The 19,330-nt window shown below is 36.4% G+C and overlaps 1 protein-coding gene across 1 annotated transcript in view; it reads right to left on the reverse strand.

Annotated features, from left to right (window-relative positions):
• l(2)gl (LLGL domain-containing protein l(2)gl) overlaps positions 1–19,330 on the reverse strand; it is a 126,045-nt gene that overhangs the window by 12,527 nt on the left and 94,188 nt on the right. Inside the window, exons 5-15 of the mRNA XM_089638120.1 lie at positions 18,980–19,167; positions 15,759–15,935; positions 14,395–14,483; positions 13,669–13,957; positions 11,913–12,120; positions 6,126–6,360; positions 3,958–4,062; positions 2,471–2,630; positions 2,176–2,312; positions 1,375–1,528; positions 243–343 (exon numbers count right to left, since the gene is read on the reverse strand). Of these exons, the coding sequence (XP_089494246.1) occupies positions 243–343; positions 1,375–1,528; positions 2,176–2,312; positions 2,471–2,630; positions 3,958–4,062; positions 6,126–6,360; positions 11,913–12,120; positions 13,669–13,957; positions 14,395–14,483; positions 15,759–15,935; positions 18,980–19,167 (1,843 nt within the window). The remainder of the gene's footprint in view (positions 1–242; positions 344–1,374; positions 1,529–2,175; positions 2,313–2,470; positions 2,631–3,957; positions 4,063–6,125; positions 6,361–11,912; positions 12,121–13,668; positions 13,958–14,394; positions 14,484–15,758; positions 15,936–18,979; positions 19,168–19,330) is intronic.

Below are 19,330 nucleotides of genomic sequence, written 5' to 3' on the forward strand. Positions count from 1 at the left end.
AATCTAACCCTAAGCTTACATACAAACTTAATGGAACACCTCTAAAAGCAGTGATGTTACAAGTTCTAGGAGTTACCATATCACTGAGATCTTCAAAAGACCAAATTTAACAATATACTTAATCAGAAAACCATCCAATTTTTACACCGGACATGGTGTTAAAAATATACAAAATTATAATGTATTTATAAGGTGGTTATGAACTACTGTTGGATTGAAGATCTGATGATTGGTGTACTCACGGCATCTTCCATTCTCTTGGAGGCCGAGGGGATCGCGATGGTGAAGACATAAACGGTTCCGTTGTTGGTGCCAGCCCAGAGGGTGGGGACTGTGTTCTGGACTACAAACAAACAAACAAACATCATTATTATTACTAACCGCACACCAAAACCAAAAAGCCAAAGTCGTGCCCCGTGCGCGGACGTCACAACAGATTTCTTGCAAACATGTATCAATGAATAAGTGCCAGGACAAGAATTTATTTTCTAAAAACAAAAAACAAAAAAATTACCACATTCTGGATATATAGAATATGTATTTCATAATGAGGTCATCTCCTATGTACAACGAAATTTGAGTTTTTTAACATTAATTACTAGAGCATGCCCCACACAACTTTTTGAATTTTTGGAAAATACTGAATACATAGTACCGAAGATATAAACCATCAAAATGTATATGAAATCAAAGGTACCAAACGTATTTTAAAAAAAAACTTTATGAGACTTAATAATTTTTATAATGATGAATCATTTATAATTTTTTTTTATATGAAACGACAAAAAGTCATCAGTAATTTTAGTTAGTAAACGTATAGTTAAAACCATTTATTTTTAATTTTTAATGTTTGCAGACCAAATATTTATGTTTAAAAATATATGTTTATTTGTAATAATAAAATATGAGAGCGTATTTTATCACCTTTCTAAAAGTGTTTTTAGTTTTCGGATACATTCAGAAATATTCCATTTATTTGGATATTATTACAAAGCGGAAATTCTCCGACCGTCTGACAGAATACAGCCGAGGCCTGGGAAGTTAATTCTTTAAATATAATACATTCTCATAATGAAACAATTAGGAGACGACTTCATCTGCCCCCGGGTTAAACAGAGAACTATGATTTTCTGTTTGGAAGTTGAAGCAACTAAGGCTTTTGTAACGAAATAATCCTCTATTTAACTATCAAAATATGACACAATGTCATATTGCTTGTTCCGTGTTTTCAAGAGTACAATAAGAAAGAAGATTATTAGGATGTTGAGAAATTACCATCATAATAATGGATGCATATTGTTCGAGCAGTGAAGGAGGACTAACTAGGCTAGAAGAGAATTGAACCGACAGCTTTAGACCACTCGACCAACTAACCATTAATGAGGAAGGTCCTGGCGAAGTGCAGACAGCGCACCATGGAACCGTTGGAGTCGTCCACCGGGCGTGCCTCCACCTGGCGCTCCACGGGCTTGGCCTCCAGCGGGTTGAAGGTATCTCCCGACTCCTGAGTCGGCTTCTTGGGGGCCTCCTGGAATGGGAAATAACCACGCTTTACTAAACGGCAAATGAGATATGTTCCTGTGACCTGTTCTAGGTCTCCACTTGAGGACTTCTCATTCATTTGCCATCTTCAAGTCAGCGACACTAGAGTTTGGCCTTTATCTTTTCAACAATATCTGTTAACAACGTTACAATGATGTATTGATGAATTCGTTTGAATCGATAGACAAAAGTAAACTAAATGGCGTCATAATCTATATTTCGGCGAATTGGTCAAGAGAGCTGAAAAACTGAAAAGTGAAATTGTGTGATATAATTCTATTTTGCATTTTTTTCCCCCTACACCCTGGGGAAAATAAGTTCCCTCGGGCCTAATATCATCTTTGGGGATGCTGTGTTGAGGGTCTTTTCGAAGACAGGGAGGAGTAAACATTATAAAGCATGTTTCGAATTCGGGTATTTGAAATTATAAACTTTCCTACTCTATGAGGCAGACCACTCTTCACTAAATAGCTTTGATCAGTGGTGAATATATCCAGTCTGATAGTTGAGCCAACAAAATGAATTTTTCAGTTATGTTACAAGCAGGAAAGTGTTATATTGAGTTAGAGAGAAGATATGTCAGAGGGCTCCTAAAGAGAGAAGGGATCAAGGGCACTTGGGGGGCGGTTTTACCTTCTTAGCGTCGGCATCAGCAGTGGGGTTGGCCCTCCTCTGAGAGCGTCCTTTACGCAGCCTCCTGAAAGACTCCCTCAGGGACTTCTTGAAGGACTTGCGACGGGAGATGGGCGTGTCACCGGCTCCAGTCAGGTCTGAAAAGAACACAATTTTTTAGTCAATTAATAAATTAGCTTTACAGAAATATACTTGTCATAATACTGTTATCTCTCCATATGACTGTAGTATATTCAACCCTTCTAAGAAATAATGAGAATGAATGAACAAGAATGGATGAAGAAGTGTTCGTTACCGTTGGGGTTAAGAGTGCAGCGGTGCATGACAGCCACGTTCCTCTTGTAGTCGAAAAGCGCCAGACCGTGCGCGGTGCCGGCAGCCAGCAGACCCCACTCCGACTGCAGCGACACCCATGTTATGGCGGCCGGCGGCAGGATCTGCATCACCGATGTGGCCTAGAAACAAAACCAATATTATAATGTGATGTTCATAATACTTTTGACATATACATTAAATATCCATTCAATTGGTATTTAGATATCCAAAGATAACTTTAATGTTAAATTTGTTCTGGAGGTGGTAAAATATCCATGTTTATATAACTATAATTTATACGGAAAACGGAAGAAAAGATTTAGCGGAGAAGGCGTGGATTAAAGTTGGAATGAAAAGTCAATTTTACACCATTCTCATGTAGTTCCTTGGCGGCGTGGAATGCCCTACAATAAACCCAAAATCTTCTTTTAGATCGTTTTATATGCTTGTGAATATAAAGAACAACATTATTATTGTCTTCGTCGCTAATCACTTGACACCGAATTATTTCTACGGCAGCATTTGAAAAAATTATCAAGTTCAGTATAAATCGGGTAGCGCCGTGTACGGAAATCAACATTACAGAGTAGCATATCGGTAGGCTATTTGTGGTTGCGTATCACATAGTTTGTAAGTATTTCTGTGTACGAAAGGTCTTACACAGACAATGGATATTTTTTGGACAGCTGCTTGCGCAAACCAAGGGTTAGTTTGTAGCAGTCTTGCTTTTAAGTTCCTACCGTAGCGGCTGACAGCATTCTCAAGTTGCCGTCTTGATTTGCGAACTACTAGTCTGAAGAGCGCTGTGCATCGTAGGAATTTGTTCCGTCAGTGAGGGCGAGATACTCGGGGACACGGGACGTTTGTGAAGGCTTGCCGACCTTGGCGGACTCAGGATTATACGTAAGATGCCTTCCAAATTGGGATTGATTTTTTATACTTTAGTATCTTAGGGATTACTCTGATAATTATATAAATTTGTTCAGAATTTTGTAATTCTGAGCTGGCGCCCATTAAATTCATTATAGCATCATTTTATCCATTCGTAAATTCAACTGTCATGACTTGCATTTTGTCAACTATCGAGAATATCTAACTCGACACGCCTTGAGAATTAAACCTTTTATAATGAGTCTCTTGCTTAATATTAACTTCCTAGAGCAATATGTGTAGTAACAGAATTTTATATAATAAATGTTAAAGTTGTTAATAGAGTTTTTATTACTGGTGCACGCAATTATTCTACCCACATGTAACATCGAGTTCCCTTTTAGGGAAGTAATAATATTGGTAAATAAATTGCTACAAGTTGAAGATTTACGTTGAATGTGACGCTGCTGATAAAACATATGTGATATTCAATAATGCCCCCAAATTCTGGATTGGGACACTCGTAGATAAGTACGGATTAAGATATTTTGAAATAATAAACTTCTTATAAATATATTATAAATGTATGCAGCGTACCTGGAATCCTGGAGGCATGCTGATAGCACCGGATCGAAGGTTGAGGTGATCGTGTCCCTTCCACACAAAACTGTCTCTGTCCGATACTATGTTCATGGTCACGTACTAGAAACAGACAAACACATGCATTAGAAACTGCCGTGTCTCCGGGGTTTCTCACAAACTCTCTTATTAAATAAAACTCCGGCTTTAAACTAAACAGCTGCACTTTTAATGTGATAGATTGACAATTGGCTCCGATATCTTAATTAGCAGGCAGTTGGAATAATATGGACCCCGACCTTGCAGTTCCCACCTTACGTATTATCCACTCGGTGTCTACAATACTTGACAGTAACCTAACAGACACAGACTAATCTAGTGCCATTTATGGGTGAGCTCAGACACTAATATCAAGGATATTTGACCGGTCAGTGGTTGAGTGGGCATAGCGCTTGGGTCTCACCCGAGCGTCGCGTGTTCGATTCCTCGGCTGGCTAAGTCCTCCATCACAACACAAGCAACATTTTCGGCTTTCTGTGGTGGTAGTAGGAGATTTTCAAACATTGTTGGGTTATTCGTAACCCGGGAATGTTTGTCTTTCTTTTTAAAATAAAAAAAAAAAAAATTTTAAAAAAATTTTAAAAATTATTAATAACTACAGAAACTACATGGGCACAAAAAATAAAAAAATGAACTGGTATTTAATTCTTGTATGGCCCATAAATCATTCAACAGTACAATCATTTTTGAAAGAGTAAGCAATCAAGAAAATAATAATAATTTGAAATTATCATGTAATAATTATAAATCATCAATTTCCAATATAAAAGTATTCATCGAAGCCAGATTCAAGTATCCCCTCAGAAACTGGGCGTACTGTACAGGGCTTGTAGGCAGTGGCGGTTCTTCCCTTAGGTCAATTGGTGTTTGACCCCCCAAAATTATAAGACAACAATAATAATCAATTATGTGCATCAAAACAACTGGTCTAATTCTTATTTTATTTAAAATGTAACGCGAAACAGCGGCGGCGGCGAGTGACTACCAGTGACATCTGTTGTCTCTAATAGAAGCTTTCATTCACAAGTCCACACGATTGGCCGGGTCAATTTAAAGAATGTTCTCTTTGGCATCTTCTGTCCCTATGCGCGCCATAGAATAAACGAGATGGCACTATATTTTTCGTCGAAGTAAAAATTAGGTACCGAAGAAAACTTAGGGACGTTTAGGTCATGACCGTGGGGGTGACAACACGATGAATATTATATGTTTTACAGAGATGGTGACATAAACAAATGTCGGTTTTTCATTAACACGCTTGTAGTGTGTGGAACGATGGTTGTTTTTCAATTGGATAGTTCGAGAAACGTTTGGAATAATTATTTATGTTATTATCGATTTAGAATGAAGCTGTAGAATGAAACAAAACAAAAAAAAGTAAAAGATCATTGTCAAATAGAATCAAACTCTTATTTTATTTACTTTAATGTTGTGCACAACTACATTAAAACTAAACATCTTAAAAATAATTTGCCGTAAGTAGGTACATGGATTGTGTATTTATTTCAATGGAAATATTATAACAAATTGATATAGATAATAATATATGGGCACACATTTTTTTCAAATGACCTACCACGACTGGATCCTTAGAGCCGCCTCTGCTTGTAGGTACTTTAACAGTACACAACTGCTCGCCCTGTACAAATGGCGAGTGTGCCCCTGGAGTCCCAAAATACTTGAAAAAACCCTTGATTGTGGAGAGACAGGAGGTCCAGGTTTGATTGATTCCCCTAACTTGACAAATTAATTGCAATCTTTAGAGCACAGGCGTCAGGTGGGAATGCTGTCCTTGTTCTACTGGTATTCTAATGGAAGATGCTCCGAGGAACAAGCGATTCTTTTGACACCGGTGCATTGCCGGGAAACACGTAAAACGCGCACCCAACATTTGTACACGGTTGACATTTATCACATGAGAACAGGTTGTTTCATCTTGTTCATGAGTTCAACCGATCAGCTGTGAAACGATTTGCAAGCCTCTGTGTTTCCTTCTTTCTCTCCTCAAAAAGACCCTTCACACAGCATCCCCAAATATGATAGGCACTGAAGGAAATTATTTTCCTTAGAGCATCCTGTATGGAGTTGATGTTTAAAAAATTGAGTGTGTGTCAACAGTTCCTCACCTTGACCTCCTGACTGACTGGTTGTGTGCCCAGTGTTGCGGTGATGATGTGTCCGGCCGTGCCCGCCACGAGCAGCGTGCCGGTGAGCGGGCACAGCGCCAGCTTCTTGACGGCGAGGCGGGGGTCGTCACTGTACGGGTCGAACATACCGGCCTTGCGGAACGGCGGCCACTCTTCTTCGCCGTCTTCTTCTTCTGCCACGGGGGACTCCACTTCCTCCACGCCGTCCTCGCCACTACGCAATACACACACATTATACATTAACTCCTCGTATCGTCCTGGTGAAACATCACCTTTCCGAGTCAAAACTTTGTTTGAAATGGGATAGCTTTGTTTAGTGACAAGGTGAGTCTGGTTACATGACAAAATTACACAGGTACCAATATTACACTGCCAGAATTACACATGGAGAGAATTACACTTATTGGAATTAAGCCAGGCGTTGCTCGGGGTTATGAACGTTAATTCTAATAAACTGGGTGTAGTTTTACTGTGAAAATGAATACATAGTGTTTTTATTTATTTATTAATGAGTAAAACCTTAAAGATAGCAGCCAATAAAAACGTGCGGTGAGAAAAATAAAGATAATGCTGGTATTTCTTATTTGAAGAATTTAAAAAATAATTTTTTATAAGTATTTAATTCACTTGATCGTGCCATGTTTTTTTCGGGCGTCCTCGACTTCTTCTAACATTCACTTCTACGTCATATAATTACACGCCTTTCTTCTTTCATCCGCTCTTTGCGCCCAGCCCATCAAAGTGTCCCTTTCTTCATCTTATCCATTTCGCTTACATCAGCATTATTTTACGACACATAAATATTTGTTTCACTTGATTGTGCCATAAAAAACCAAACCTAACTATTTTTTTCCAATATGAAATTTATACAAACATTTTTTTTGATATGTTTCCAGTAAATGTAATTTAAGTCGGTGTTTTTCTCCATGTGTAATTTCATTCACATGTAAATTTGTCCGTGTGTAATTCAGTCCATGTGTAATTCTTGTAGTTTAATATTGGTACGTGAAATTTATGCCTGTAATTTTTGAAAATTTCGTCCTAAACCCATGATATTAGTCATTAGTACCTAATGGGCGCAACGACAAATAAAAAAAACTCTGAAGTCGGCAATTGTCAAATTTAGAATATAATCGTTCGAAAAAACACCAGTGTTTACATGAAATACTATTAGAGAATACAAACTTTAAGGAAGTTCCTACTGTTGAAACGTTGGGAGTGCTATTTATAACGGCAACAGTTATATATTAGTTGCCACGGTAGAATCACTTAACGCTGGGTGCTACGTATCTTATATCAGATATAGAAATCTTCTAATAGGAAGATAAATAACTAAAAGACCATGTATTACAAATTTTTGTCAATAACATTGGGCATTGACTGCATCTAATTGTTATTTCTAACGTCTAGTTGTATTTTGTTATAGAACTAATAGCCATGTACTTCTCCACATTCCTATTCTCCCTCTTCGACCCCTCCTTCTCAGAAAATTCCCCAAAAGTGGACTATATAGTCTTACTGGCTACGGGCAGTAAAACTCTTGTAAAGAAGGGTACTCACCTAGAGTGTAGCATGTAATGTATCTGATACTGTATCAATCTTCAAGTGGGTACGACTCGTCCACGGTAACCGCGTATCCAGCTACGACCTCCCGGATCCGCCTTTAGTGCTCCACGCGCGAGCGGCTCACAGTAGACTCGTGCCTACGTACTAACTTGATACAGTATCAGATACGTTACAGGTTACTCGGTTAGGTGAGTACCCTGCTTAAGGTGTGCACATAATAAAAATCAACCCGTTTTAAAACATAATAATAATTTGGTTTGACTGACGATTGAACCTTCCCACCCAGGAACTGGAGTCAACAACTCTAAAAACCACGCCAAATGCCAATCGGGTAGGACTAACTTTTATTTCACATATTAACTGCTGTAATGTTATTCAATTTCAGAGAAATTCTTATAAGTGATTGCCACAAAAAGTTAATAAAATGCATTATCATCGGCAATAAGTCTATCTGACGAGTTGCAGCTCGATAGGATGTCGGGAAGTAGGTGAAAATAAAAGGCCAGGTACTGTTCATAAGCTACTCCATGCATACAAGGTTAGCATCGTAGGCCATCAGGCATCGCTGTAAGCTCCTAGAGACAAGCGCCACTACGCTGCTTTGCGAGGTTTCGGTTTAAAAAGAAATTAATATAATAAATTTGTAGGAATGTCAACTTCGTTTAACAATGTGAATGATTTATGTATTTATTAATTCTGAAATATAAACTCCAATATTAAATAGAGAAAAAACAATCTTTCAAAAACACATAAATTAGATTGAAACTAAACGATTGTTTATAAATTAAAGGAATAAATTAGAAAAACATTTCACAAAGTTTTACATGTAAAAAGAGGGATATTTTTCTAGCCTGTCTGTTACAACTGTATTATAACCTGAAAAAAATATTTCAAAAACAGACAAGACAATAATAATGCATGCAGGAAAGGTGAAAATTACATCGGTAACATAAAACCCATCTGCATTATCAATTACCAAGTACAAGCCAAAGTAACCTTTGTTTTTCTTGTTAAAGAAAGACAAAAATCATTCTCGGGTTATGAATAACTTGACAATATTTGAGTTCCTCCTATCACCATCATTATAGTGAGAAAACATTTAAATCGGCGCTTTGACCCACTAGGCCATTGACCAACAAAACCTAGGTTGACTTTTATAAGAAGTATGGATGGGTTGATTTACTGGTGCAATAATGTTGTGAAATGCAAAGTAATTTAAGTAAATAATTAATAATAAACGAAATATCACCTACAATTAGGCCCTTCTTCAATAGGGATACGCAAGTATCATGATTCAGGTATCTTAGCGACCACCGCCATGCTTGTGCGCGGAGATTCGTACACTTTGTTGACTTTTTTTAAACTCGTCTCTCGTGACCAGACGAGGCGAGGTTATTCCCATACACGTCGTCGAGACTTTAAACAAGGCATCACTTGTATCAGACATTTTGTATCAATGGGTGTACTTTAGATCAATACTAGGTTCAACTGTTTAGTTTTAATATTTTAAGAATTGAACCAATGATTGGTGATGGTGTAGGTCTCGTGATTTATGCGCGCGACAAGAGTATCGGATACTTGCGTATTCCTGTGGAAGAAGAACTATTACTACAGAATAAGGTAAGGGGTAACATAGCACATACCTCAGTGCGATGCGCTTTAGGCCGCTATGCAAGCCAAAAGCATTCCGCAGGCGTGGGGGAATGGGAAATATTCAGAAAGTTAACTACGGTACATACATACGTACGCACATTCATAATGCTCTACTCAAAATTATTATTATTATTTATTGTCTTTACCTTTCAATAGACTGCAATTAAACAATGGATTATATCAGGTGACATCATCACCTGTCATCCGAGATCACACACTGCATTAACTGCAGTATATTGACTATTATTCCGTCACCCCAATATCACAATAAAATCGCAATGTAAAGGGCCATTATACAAAAGACAGACATTACATAATTTTTTTTTTTAATTTTTGGTCATTCAAAGCAGAAAGCAATCGCGATAATTTTATGTTTAGTTTGTAGGACACAGATTTTTTATTTAATTTTAAATTAAAGAATTCAATGTCAATTAAAATGACTCGTCATGCATTTTTTGGCAGTTACACAATACAAATGCATATGAAATGCGTGTAGCACGCATATTTGAGAGAAATATAATGCGCTTAACCTAGTAAATAAGTTAAACTATGCATATTAAAAATATTGTTAAAAAATTACTTTTCAAGTTATTTATCAGTTGGATTTGAAAGAACTTCAACACACAAAAGTTCACTTCTCAGGTGAACTGAAAAAGGGTTTCATTAAAAAGTGCTACATTCGAACAAAGTGTGTTTTTTACACAATGATTCCATTAGATGTGCCTAAAATGCCTTTAAAATTACTAAAATACTAAGCTTGGGGTGTTTCAAACTCCATCACATTAGATGACATGTGCTAGAGCTTGAAACAACCCAGCCTAAATTGAATAGAGCTTATGGATATATCAAGCTGGTTAGTAAATAAAAGTATTAGTTGCGGGGGGTAGGGAACAGTATAAAGTAGTATGCGGGGTTGAGACACCTGTGCAGGAAACAGTCATGTTAGTATGTGTTGTGGGGAAATGCAAACATAGTTCCAGGTACAGTAGTTGTGCACTTCACATGGGGGTGATCTCACACAACATGCCTTGCTCATTCTTGTCATTTAACAATGGAAAATATTGAATTCGTTGTTCTACAACTGTAAGGTAAAATATCCAGATACACCGGACATAGGAATACACACAAATTATTTTAAAAACACTTCTAATTAGTTCAATTACAATAAGGGGCAACTATTTGAGTCTCCGGAGAAGAAAATAACGCATTTTACATAATAGCCATTTTTGTTAAAATTAAAATTGACAAATTCACAATGTTAAATTTTATTGGAATAACTTGTTTTATTTTATAACGAGTTGGTTGAGGCGTTGTACTGGTAACACAGAGCTCCTGGGTTCGATTCCCAGTTGAAATCGTTACCTTTTTATTTGTCTGTTTCATGTTTTGTTTAGATTTATTAGTATTATCTTCTTCTTCAATGATTCATTATATGTATTACTATTCATGTGACATAAGAAAATAGATTTTAGGTTAGTTTTTTTTCTTTTATTACCCAAACTGAGAACCTAAAATAGATTCTGAGGTTCTTAGTTTAGGTTGACTAATTTAATAAAAGAAGGAAAAACTAGCCTAAAAACCTATTTTCATATGTCAAAACATGGCGTGAAAAAAAGTTTAATTATTCGCACTTTAATTTAAATTAAGTAGCTATTTTAACACATTATTTTGCTTCTCCTGGGACTGAAATGGGCTCTCCTCATTGTTATTAAACTGATGCAAAGAGTTATTAAAATAATTTGTGCATATTAAGTATTGCCTAATCTGTCAGTCTGCAACATAACTCATTACATAAATACCCTTTCAGAATGAAACAGAACACATAACAAACTGTAAGATTTCAATAAAGCACACTGAATTCCTTCCAGACTGCAATAAAACCCTCTGAATACACTTTCAGACTGCAAGAAAACATGCCAAACTGACAGACTGAAGTAAAACACACTGCTCAGCCAATATTCCGAAACATTGGAATAACTGCTTGACTGCGACAAAACAAATTGACTGAAGTAAAACACACTGAATAGCTCAGAATGCAATTAAATACTGTCAGACTACAATAAGTAGTACACATTAAATACACTGTGAGACTAAAAAAAAAAAAACACACAAACTCTTAATTCACAGTGAGACTGAAGTAAACTGAATGTACTCTCAAACTGCAACAAAATACACCAACTTTGCTGCCAGACTGCAATTAACACACTGTCAAATTGTAATAGTCTGAATGCCGACTGAAGTTGACAATGAATATATTTACAGACTAAAATAGCTAATGTGTACACAGTTATTCTGCAACAAAACACACTTACATTTTAGACATCCGAAATAAAACGCTAAATAAATAAATAAAACTTTCACACACACCCATAAAATCTGATGTCACACTGAAACATCAATATGAATAAACAAGATGTAACAAGCATAGATTCAGTCTCACTCAAATCCATTTTGCTCCAACGAATAACTCTTGTAATTATGCATAGCGCATTCATTTAGTACAGAAGATAACAATGAGTGTGTGCAACTTTAGTGTGTGAACAGTACCTGAAGAGATTAGAGGTGGACACCTTTAGCAGGGGGGTGAGGGTGACCCCGCGGGCGTCCCAGAAGGCGACGCTGCCATCCTCGTGCCCCGTGATCAGCAACTGCTGCTGGTAGTACTCCTCAGTGTCTGCGGGCTTGGCGCAGAGCAGGGAGCCGCCCGTCACGGGCCACGCCGTGCTGGTGTACAGCTGCTTGGTCTGGGCCAGACCTGGAACAACACAAATGAAGCGTGATGAGATATATATTTATAGGGTTCAGTATATGCACCACCTTGATGACACTGCACCCATTTCAAGAAGCAATTGCCATGGGGATTTAGCAGGGTTGATCGATAAAACCCTATATCAATAGGATATTGAATAAATCCGTGACCTATGGTTATTAGGCTCTGTTAGACGGTATGTGCGAGCACGGTCAACAATTGATATAAGATGATAAGCCCACCTGCCTAATTTAGCGCACCCTATTGGGTGTCAGACGAACTTTGTTAACTATCAATAAACACAGCTTTTTGAATAATGTTGTTCGTTATGCAAAATGAATGCAGGCCGACTAACGAAGCTCGTAGAATAAAAAAATATTGTATACGCGATGAATTGAATCCGTTTGAGCTTGGAGAAACGGAATTCAGAAAGTTGTTCAGAATATCACGAATTATGGCTAAAGACCTCATTAATAATAATAATAATTGGATGATTTGTACAGCGCCGTTTTTTGAAAATCACCTCAAGGGCGCTGACCAATTAAATTCCTTTTTAGTGTCAAAAAGAATGTGCGGAATTGCAGACTGCCATTATATATTCAAGTCTGTGTATTTCAATTCGGCATTGACAATGTATTCGTATCTACATAACATTTGACGTATAGGAATGCTAATCCATAAACAATACCCATCAGTGTTGCTATTTTTTATTTCTTTATTACATTACATTAGATACATGTATATAACAAAAATGACAAGATAAATATTGCAATAATTGTATAAGTATATTAATAATAAGTACAAGTGTTATTATGAATTGTAGGTCGATATTAGTTCCTAGTTAGGCGATTGCCCGTTCTAAGGAACCAAATGATGTTAAAATTGCTAAAAATTTATTCTGTAAAATTAAAGTGTTGTTGTTTTTTTTTATCCAAATTGAATACATATTAAGTTTTTACTAAATGAGCCATTAATAGGTAACCAGGTAAAATTTTAATTGACATTACTTAATAGTTTTTCAGACTCCACCCTCCCCTAGCCAATCAACCATTTAGTTATTATTGAACCGATGAAGGACATTTTGCATGTTTTAATATTTAATTTCTTTTTACTTATTCTATATCGTAAGGAAATTTCTTATTTATTTCATTGTCAATATCGGCTTGGCTATCGACACGCCTAACGAGCGTAACCGTGCTCGGAAAATCATTGTCAGTTAAGCCATAACTATTGCTAAGTTATCGATGCTAGGCTGATATGCTAATATGTGGAATTCATTGGGTTGGTCACCTCCATGTCATCGAAGTTGGCATTTCGGTGCGTATATTGGATCCAGTTTATCGAACCCCACAGTCATTCATATTCATTGCGTCAGCATCACAGAGCTACATCCCAGGGTGGGATGTCCGCTTGATAAAGATTTCGTTGTCCTGTCATTCTTTCCACTTTGCAGTTATAGTGGCTTCACAATCAATAAGTTTCTTGAGTTCTTGATTCATTTAACACAGTAAAATCCATATTTTTTAATAAAGTCAGTATAGTATATGTACTAACCAGCCTGCAGAATATTATTATACACCTCCTGTGTCACGTTTGACACCAAATGAGTGCAGGTCAGCGCGGACGCGTGCAGCGACACGAGGTAGGGAGGGCGCAGCATGCCCCAGCTGGGCTGTGTCAGGTCTAGGGCTACCAGTTCTTCTTCGAGGAGCACCAGCAGTGCCCCCGCCGGCTGCTGGAGGCCCGAGGGAGAGACGGCGGCAGCGGTGGTCGGCCGCTCGGCAGGGAACTCTTCATCGTGGTCCTCAGGAGGCAGGGAGGTGGTGGTCACAAAGTCTATTACCTGCAAATCATTAATTTGAAATGGTAAAATTATAATTATAAACCAATGGGATAATTATAGTTAGAGACAATTGAAATATTAGAATACAGATCTTTAAAGAGTACATTTCTTATAAACTGAAAATAGAGGGCTGAGAGCCCAGCCGTTTGAACCCCTGTTACATTTTACATTGTCATGAAATCACCCATCAATGTATTTTTTTATATTTTTTGCCAATTCAAATAACGGTCCCCGTTAACTGCCGACTGATTACAGCAACCTTTTTTAACACCAAAGGTTGAATATTACCCTTATCATAAAAAAAAAATTGCAGAATTTTCAACATTTTTGGAAAATGCAATATTTTGTGTGAACACTTTTAGGCATATAAACAAAAGTATGGCAATGACGTACTGACTTTTTAGTTCTGAATAAGTGTCTGTATGACAATGACTTACTCTACTTGTGAAGTCGAAGCAGACGTGTTTGTTTCCCTGGACCACCGTCACGGTGTATTTGTCAGAGTAGGAAGAACGGGGCATGCCACCTGAAACAGACATTGAACATCAATAGTTAATGCATTACATACATAGATTAAAACTACTTACTTCTTAAGTTTCGTTCAACAAAGATAGTAGGACTATTAATTAACAGGAAGCAGTGGAATGAAGTCAGAGACTCCTGCATGGATTTACTGTAAAAAAAAAAACAGAAAAATACCCAAGGACAACCTTGGTGACCTTTATTAACCATAGACTAAATTAGACTAGACACGGCATATTCATTTAAAAATAACCCCAACACAATTTTGGTTTGGTTCACATGCACATTTATGAAAAGGCCCACGCATTATGTTGCAATGCGAGATGGGCATTGTGCATTGCGTTTTACCTTTAGTTGGTCTATTTTGCTTCTCAGCTATGCTGGGCAAGTTCATTTTTTCATTCACAAAAATAACCGAGTTCCAAATATTTAAATTTGAATTATGTCCATATTACAACACCTCTGACAACAAATTCTCCGTGGTTTCGCTTACGAGTTTGAACGCTTGTACAAGGAGTTTAAACAGAGTTGGGTCGTTAAGTTCATCTCCATATTTGTGACGTCCGCTACGTGGCGTTATTTTTTAAATGAATTTAACTAGACAGGGCTAATCTAGTATAATACATCAATGTTATTAACCCATCAGGCTAATTTGTTCGCTTTTGTGAACAGCTGATATTACGGTCTCGTAGAAATCATTGTCTCCCTTACTGCTATTGTGAGATATATGATCTGAACAGTGTTAGAAAGAGAAAAAAAAAGCTTTATATTCAAATCTAGAAGTTAAGTAGAGAACAATTAAAATGTACAGCTCTATGAAACCGAAGGTTCCGACCGCAATTTGAGAAAAATTTAGCAAACTGTGAAATATATATTTTTTCATTATCAGTAATTTTAGTTCAGTGTTTAGAACAGATTTTTAAAACTTTTTTTTGTTTGCATTCAAAATTTTAATATTTTAAAAAAATGTATGCTTATTTCTAAGTATTTATCATCTTTCAAAAACAGTTTTTAGTTTTCGGATGCGTTCAAAAATATTTCTTTATTTGGATTTTATTGCACAGCGGAAGTACACACAAATTCTAACAGAATATGAAGGGAATTATTGTCAAGAAATATAAGAGCTAGCACAATGGGCCTATGAGCTAAGTGTTTGGAATTTATATCTACCAGACTAGGCACATGCCCGTGTTGTGGTGGTTCATTAATAAAATGAATAAAGTGAGACAAAAAACGGCGCTATACAAATCGTCTAAAAATTATTAAAGAGTTAGTTTACCGGCGAAGATGGTGATGTTCTCCCCCGTGTCCACGCTGGTCCTCTGCAGCAGCTTGGTGATGGGCTTGCAGGGGAAAGGCCCGTACAGGGTCACCGGCTCTCTCAGCGGCCGTTCGCCCAGTGCCAGCTCCCACGTCACGTATGATCCGTCGTTGTGCGACGACGTGAACTCCTTGCCTGTAACCAACACAAGTCAAGTGCGTTAGTGCGTGCATACTGCGTCATTTCAAAATGCCAATCAGTTGAATTTTGAAAGAACATCAACACACAATGGTTAAAACTTCTCACCAAAACAGGTTTCATTGAAAAATACTATATTTGAACAATATGTGTTTATGGACCGGCTGATTATATTAGATTTGTTTTAAATAACTATTATAAGTTCAAAATACGTTCACTACTTACATCTAGAAGTAATATTGATTGAATCTTGTGTTGTTTCTTAATAATTTATTTACCTTAATACTAACATATATATAATTGAACTAGAATTCCCTCACCAAACACAAGAGCCATCTTTATGGTGAGGAAAGGCTACTTCAATTTCTATTGTTTTATATCTTGTTTATATCCTGTATACTTATCTATGTAAAAAAATATATTTTTCAAATATTAAATAAATAAAAATAATAAAAAAATAATAAAATAAAAACTATTATTTTTTTTTTTTTTTATGCTTCCGATTTGTTGTCCGGGTTAAATCTTCCCCATAGGAAAAACTAAACCCTTCCACTCACTTTTCCACAAATGATCAGCTAGTCAATCAACACTATGTAAGTGCATTATATAAGTAAAATAAATACAAAACAATACAAGAACAACAACACGTCAACTCACCAGATATCAAATGGGAAAAAAATTCACCGTCTCCAGATATTTTCATATCAGAGGGTTCGGCTCGGTAGAACTTCTAACAGGGCCTATAAATCCTACTGATCCCTCAACATAAATATTTTAAAAAATCTTTTGTTATCCTACATGTATTCAAAATGACCGACTTTTGCATCTTTATACAGGGTGTATCGGCACTAACCCGACAAACTTTAACCAGCTATTCCTTAGCACATTTGGAGTAAAAAATGTTATGGGCACTTTGCTGTCCGGTAGCATTTTTTTTTCAATTAAAAACAAAAAAAATTAAAATTTCCACACCACATCACTGTCATTCGCATTGCGTTTCGTGTTCAACAGCTGTTATAAGCAAGTATGTCAAAAACCGTCTTCGCTCTTTCGCACACACTAAATAATAATAGTTAAAAATGAGACGAATGGTGCCGTGCTATTTCGCTGTGCTTGTAAAAGTGCGCCAATATAGGTACACACGTGCATTATTCAACGGAATTCGAATAAAATATTTGCCAGATGTGTTTTCAAATTTTGACAAAGGATAAAACAGTGGTGACATGTGGTGAAAATATGAATAATAAATTTTTTATTAAAAAAAAACGTTACCGGACAGCAAAGTGCACATAAGATTTTTTACTCCAAATATGCTAAGGAATAGCTGGTTAAAGTTTGTCGGGTACGTGCCGATACACCCTGTATATAAATTTTTTGATAGATCTAATACGCCTAAATTTTTAATTAGAGAGCTAGGTATAATGCCAGTAGCCGAAATAATGAATAGTAATATTTTTTATAGTCTGAGAATGCCAAATTCTTTTTATTTCATTTCCTAAATCTGTGTATTTTCTTATTTTTTCGCTAACAGATTTTTGAATATTACAGGAATTTGGTATAGCGACATCAATTATATAAGTTATTTTTTTAATTTTGTCATGTAAAACTATATCGGGTCTATTATGACTAATCGCTCGGTCTGTTAGTATAGTTTTATCATAATATATTTTATAAAATTCGTTTTCTAAAAATGAATTTGGTTCGTATTCATAATATGGTATTATATTACGGCAGTCAATCAAGTTATGTTTAATTACCAAATTTTGGTGAATTATTTTTAAAACTTGATTGTGCCTAAATGTATATTCGGACGGTGCTAATATAGAACATCCCGATATAATATGTTCTATAGTTTCCGGAAAAGCCAAACATTTTCTACGCAAATCATCAATTTGATTTGTATCTTTGATTATATGCTTTCTATAATTTTTAGTATTAATGACTCTATCCTGAATGGCAAGCATAAATCCTTCTATTTCTGCGCTCAACTCTCCAATACTCAACCATTTGTTTGACGAAATTTTGTCAACATACGTTTGGTTGAGATAATTGAAGTGTTTTGCGTGTAAAATTTTATTTGACCAGGAATCTAATAATTCCTGGTTGGGATTTATAAAAATGTTGGCATTCTCATCATATAAATTTAAAGGTGTAATATTTATATCTGCCTTGCAAATTATTTTGTGCATTTCTGAGCTATGAGCTTTCCTATGGAAAAAAGTTCTTAGCATTTCTACCTGATTATGTTTCAAAGAAGTTATTTTGACTATACCTCTACCTCCTAAATTTCTAGGTAAATTAACTCGTTCTATAGCTGAATTTGGATGATGGCAATTAAACTTTATCATTTTTTATTATTTTTTTTATTATAATAATAATAATAATAATAATAAAAAAATAATAAAAAAAATTACTATAATAGTAAAATTGGGGTGCTATCAAATAGACATTGAGCACCATTTTTTCCAACTCCATCCTAACCTCTATACAAATTTTTAACCAAATCGATGAGAACTTTAGATTTTCAAGATGGCAGCCAAAATTTTTCATTTTGACTTTAGATTCGATTTCAACTCTATCCTAACATCTATACCAATTTTTAACCAAATCGGTGGAGAACTTTAGAATTTCAAGATGGCAGCCAAAATTTTCAGCTCCATCCTAATATCCTATATACCAATTTCAAACCAAATCGGTCCCGATCTCAACAAATTCAAGATGGTCACCACTATTTTGAATTTTAACTTTAGTTTCGAGTTCACCTCCATCATAACTTCCTCTATATCAATTTTAAACCAAATCTGTCCCCAACTCTAAAAATTCAAGAAGGCAGTCAATATTTTGCATTTCGACTTTAGATTTGAGTTTAGCTCCGTCCTACCTACCCATAACAATTTTCAACCATATCGAAAACAATCAGATATCAAATTATAGATGGCAGCACCTCTGATTGTAGCTAGCACGTGGAGCGTATGTACAGCGCATCACACGGCAGCTAAGAGAAGCATGTACGGCAGACATAAGTATAATAATATAATGACCATTCTCATGCCAGCAGACGCTCTCTAGCTGCTGACTGCACTGGAAGGTGTTGGTGGCGCGCGCCGCGTCACGGTCCCACACCACGAGCAGGCCGCGTGCGTAACCGATGAGCAGCAGCTCAGGCCGGTGCGGGTGCTCGCTCATGCATTCCACCGCACCCGGGTTAAGCTTGTAATCTTCGGGACAGCTGGAAATGGGAAAAGTTATGTTTGGTTAACTAACTTCAGATTTGTTTATTTCCTGAACATAAAACAATAGCATATATATTAAATATCACTCCATTATAGTAATATTCCTTTTATTATAATAAAGAGAACACATCATCCCAGCTTTTCTGGTCGGAAGGAGTA

This window comes from Hesperophylax consimilis, chromosome 12, assembly GCF_061612785.1.
Source record: "Hesperophylax consimilis isolate HC1 chromosome 12, BYU_Hcon_1.0, whole genome shotgun sequence".
Lineage (NCBI taxonomy): Eukaryota > Metazoa > Arthropoda > Insecta > Trichoptera > Limnephilidae > Hesperophylax > Hesperophylax consimilis.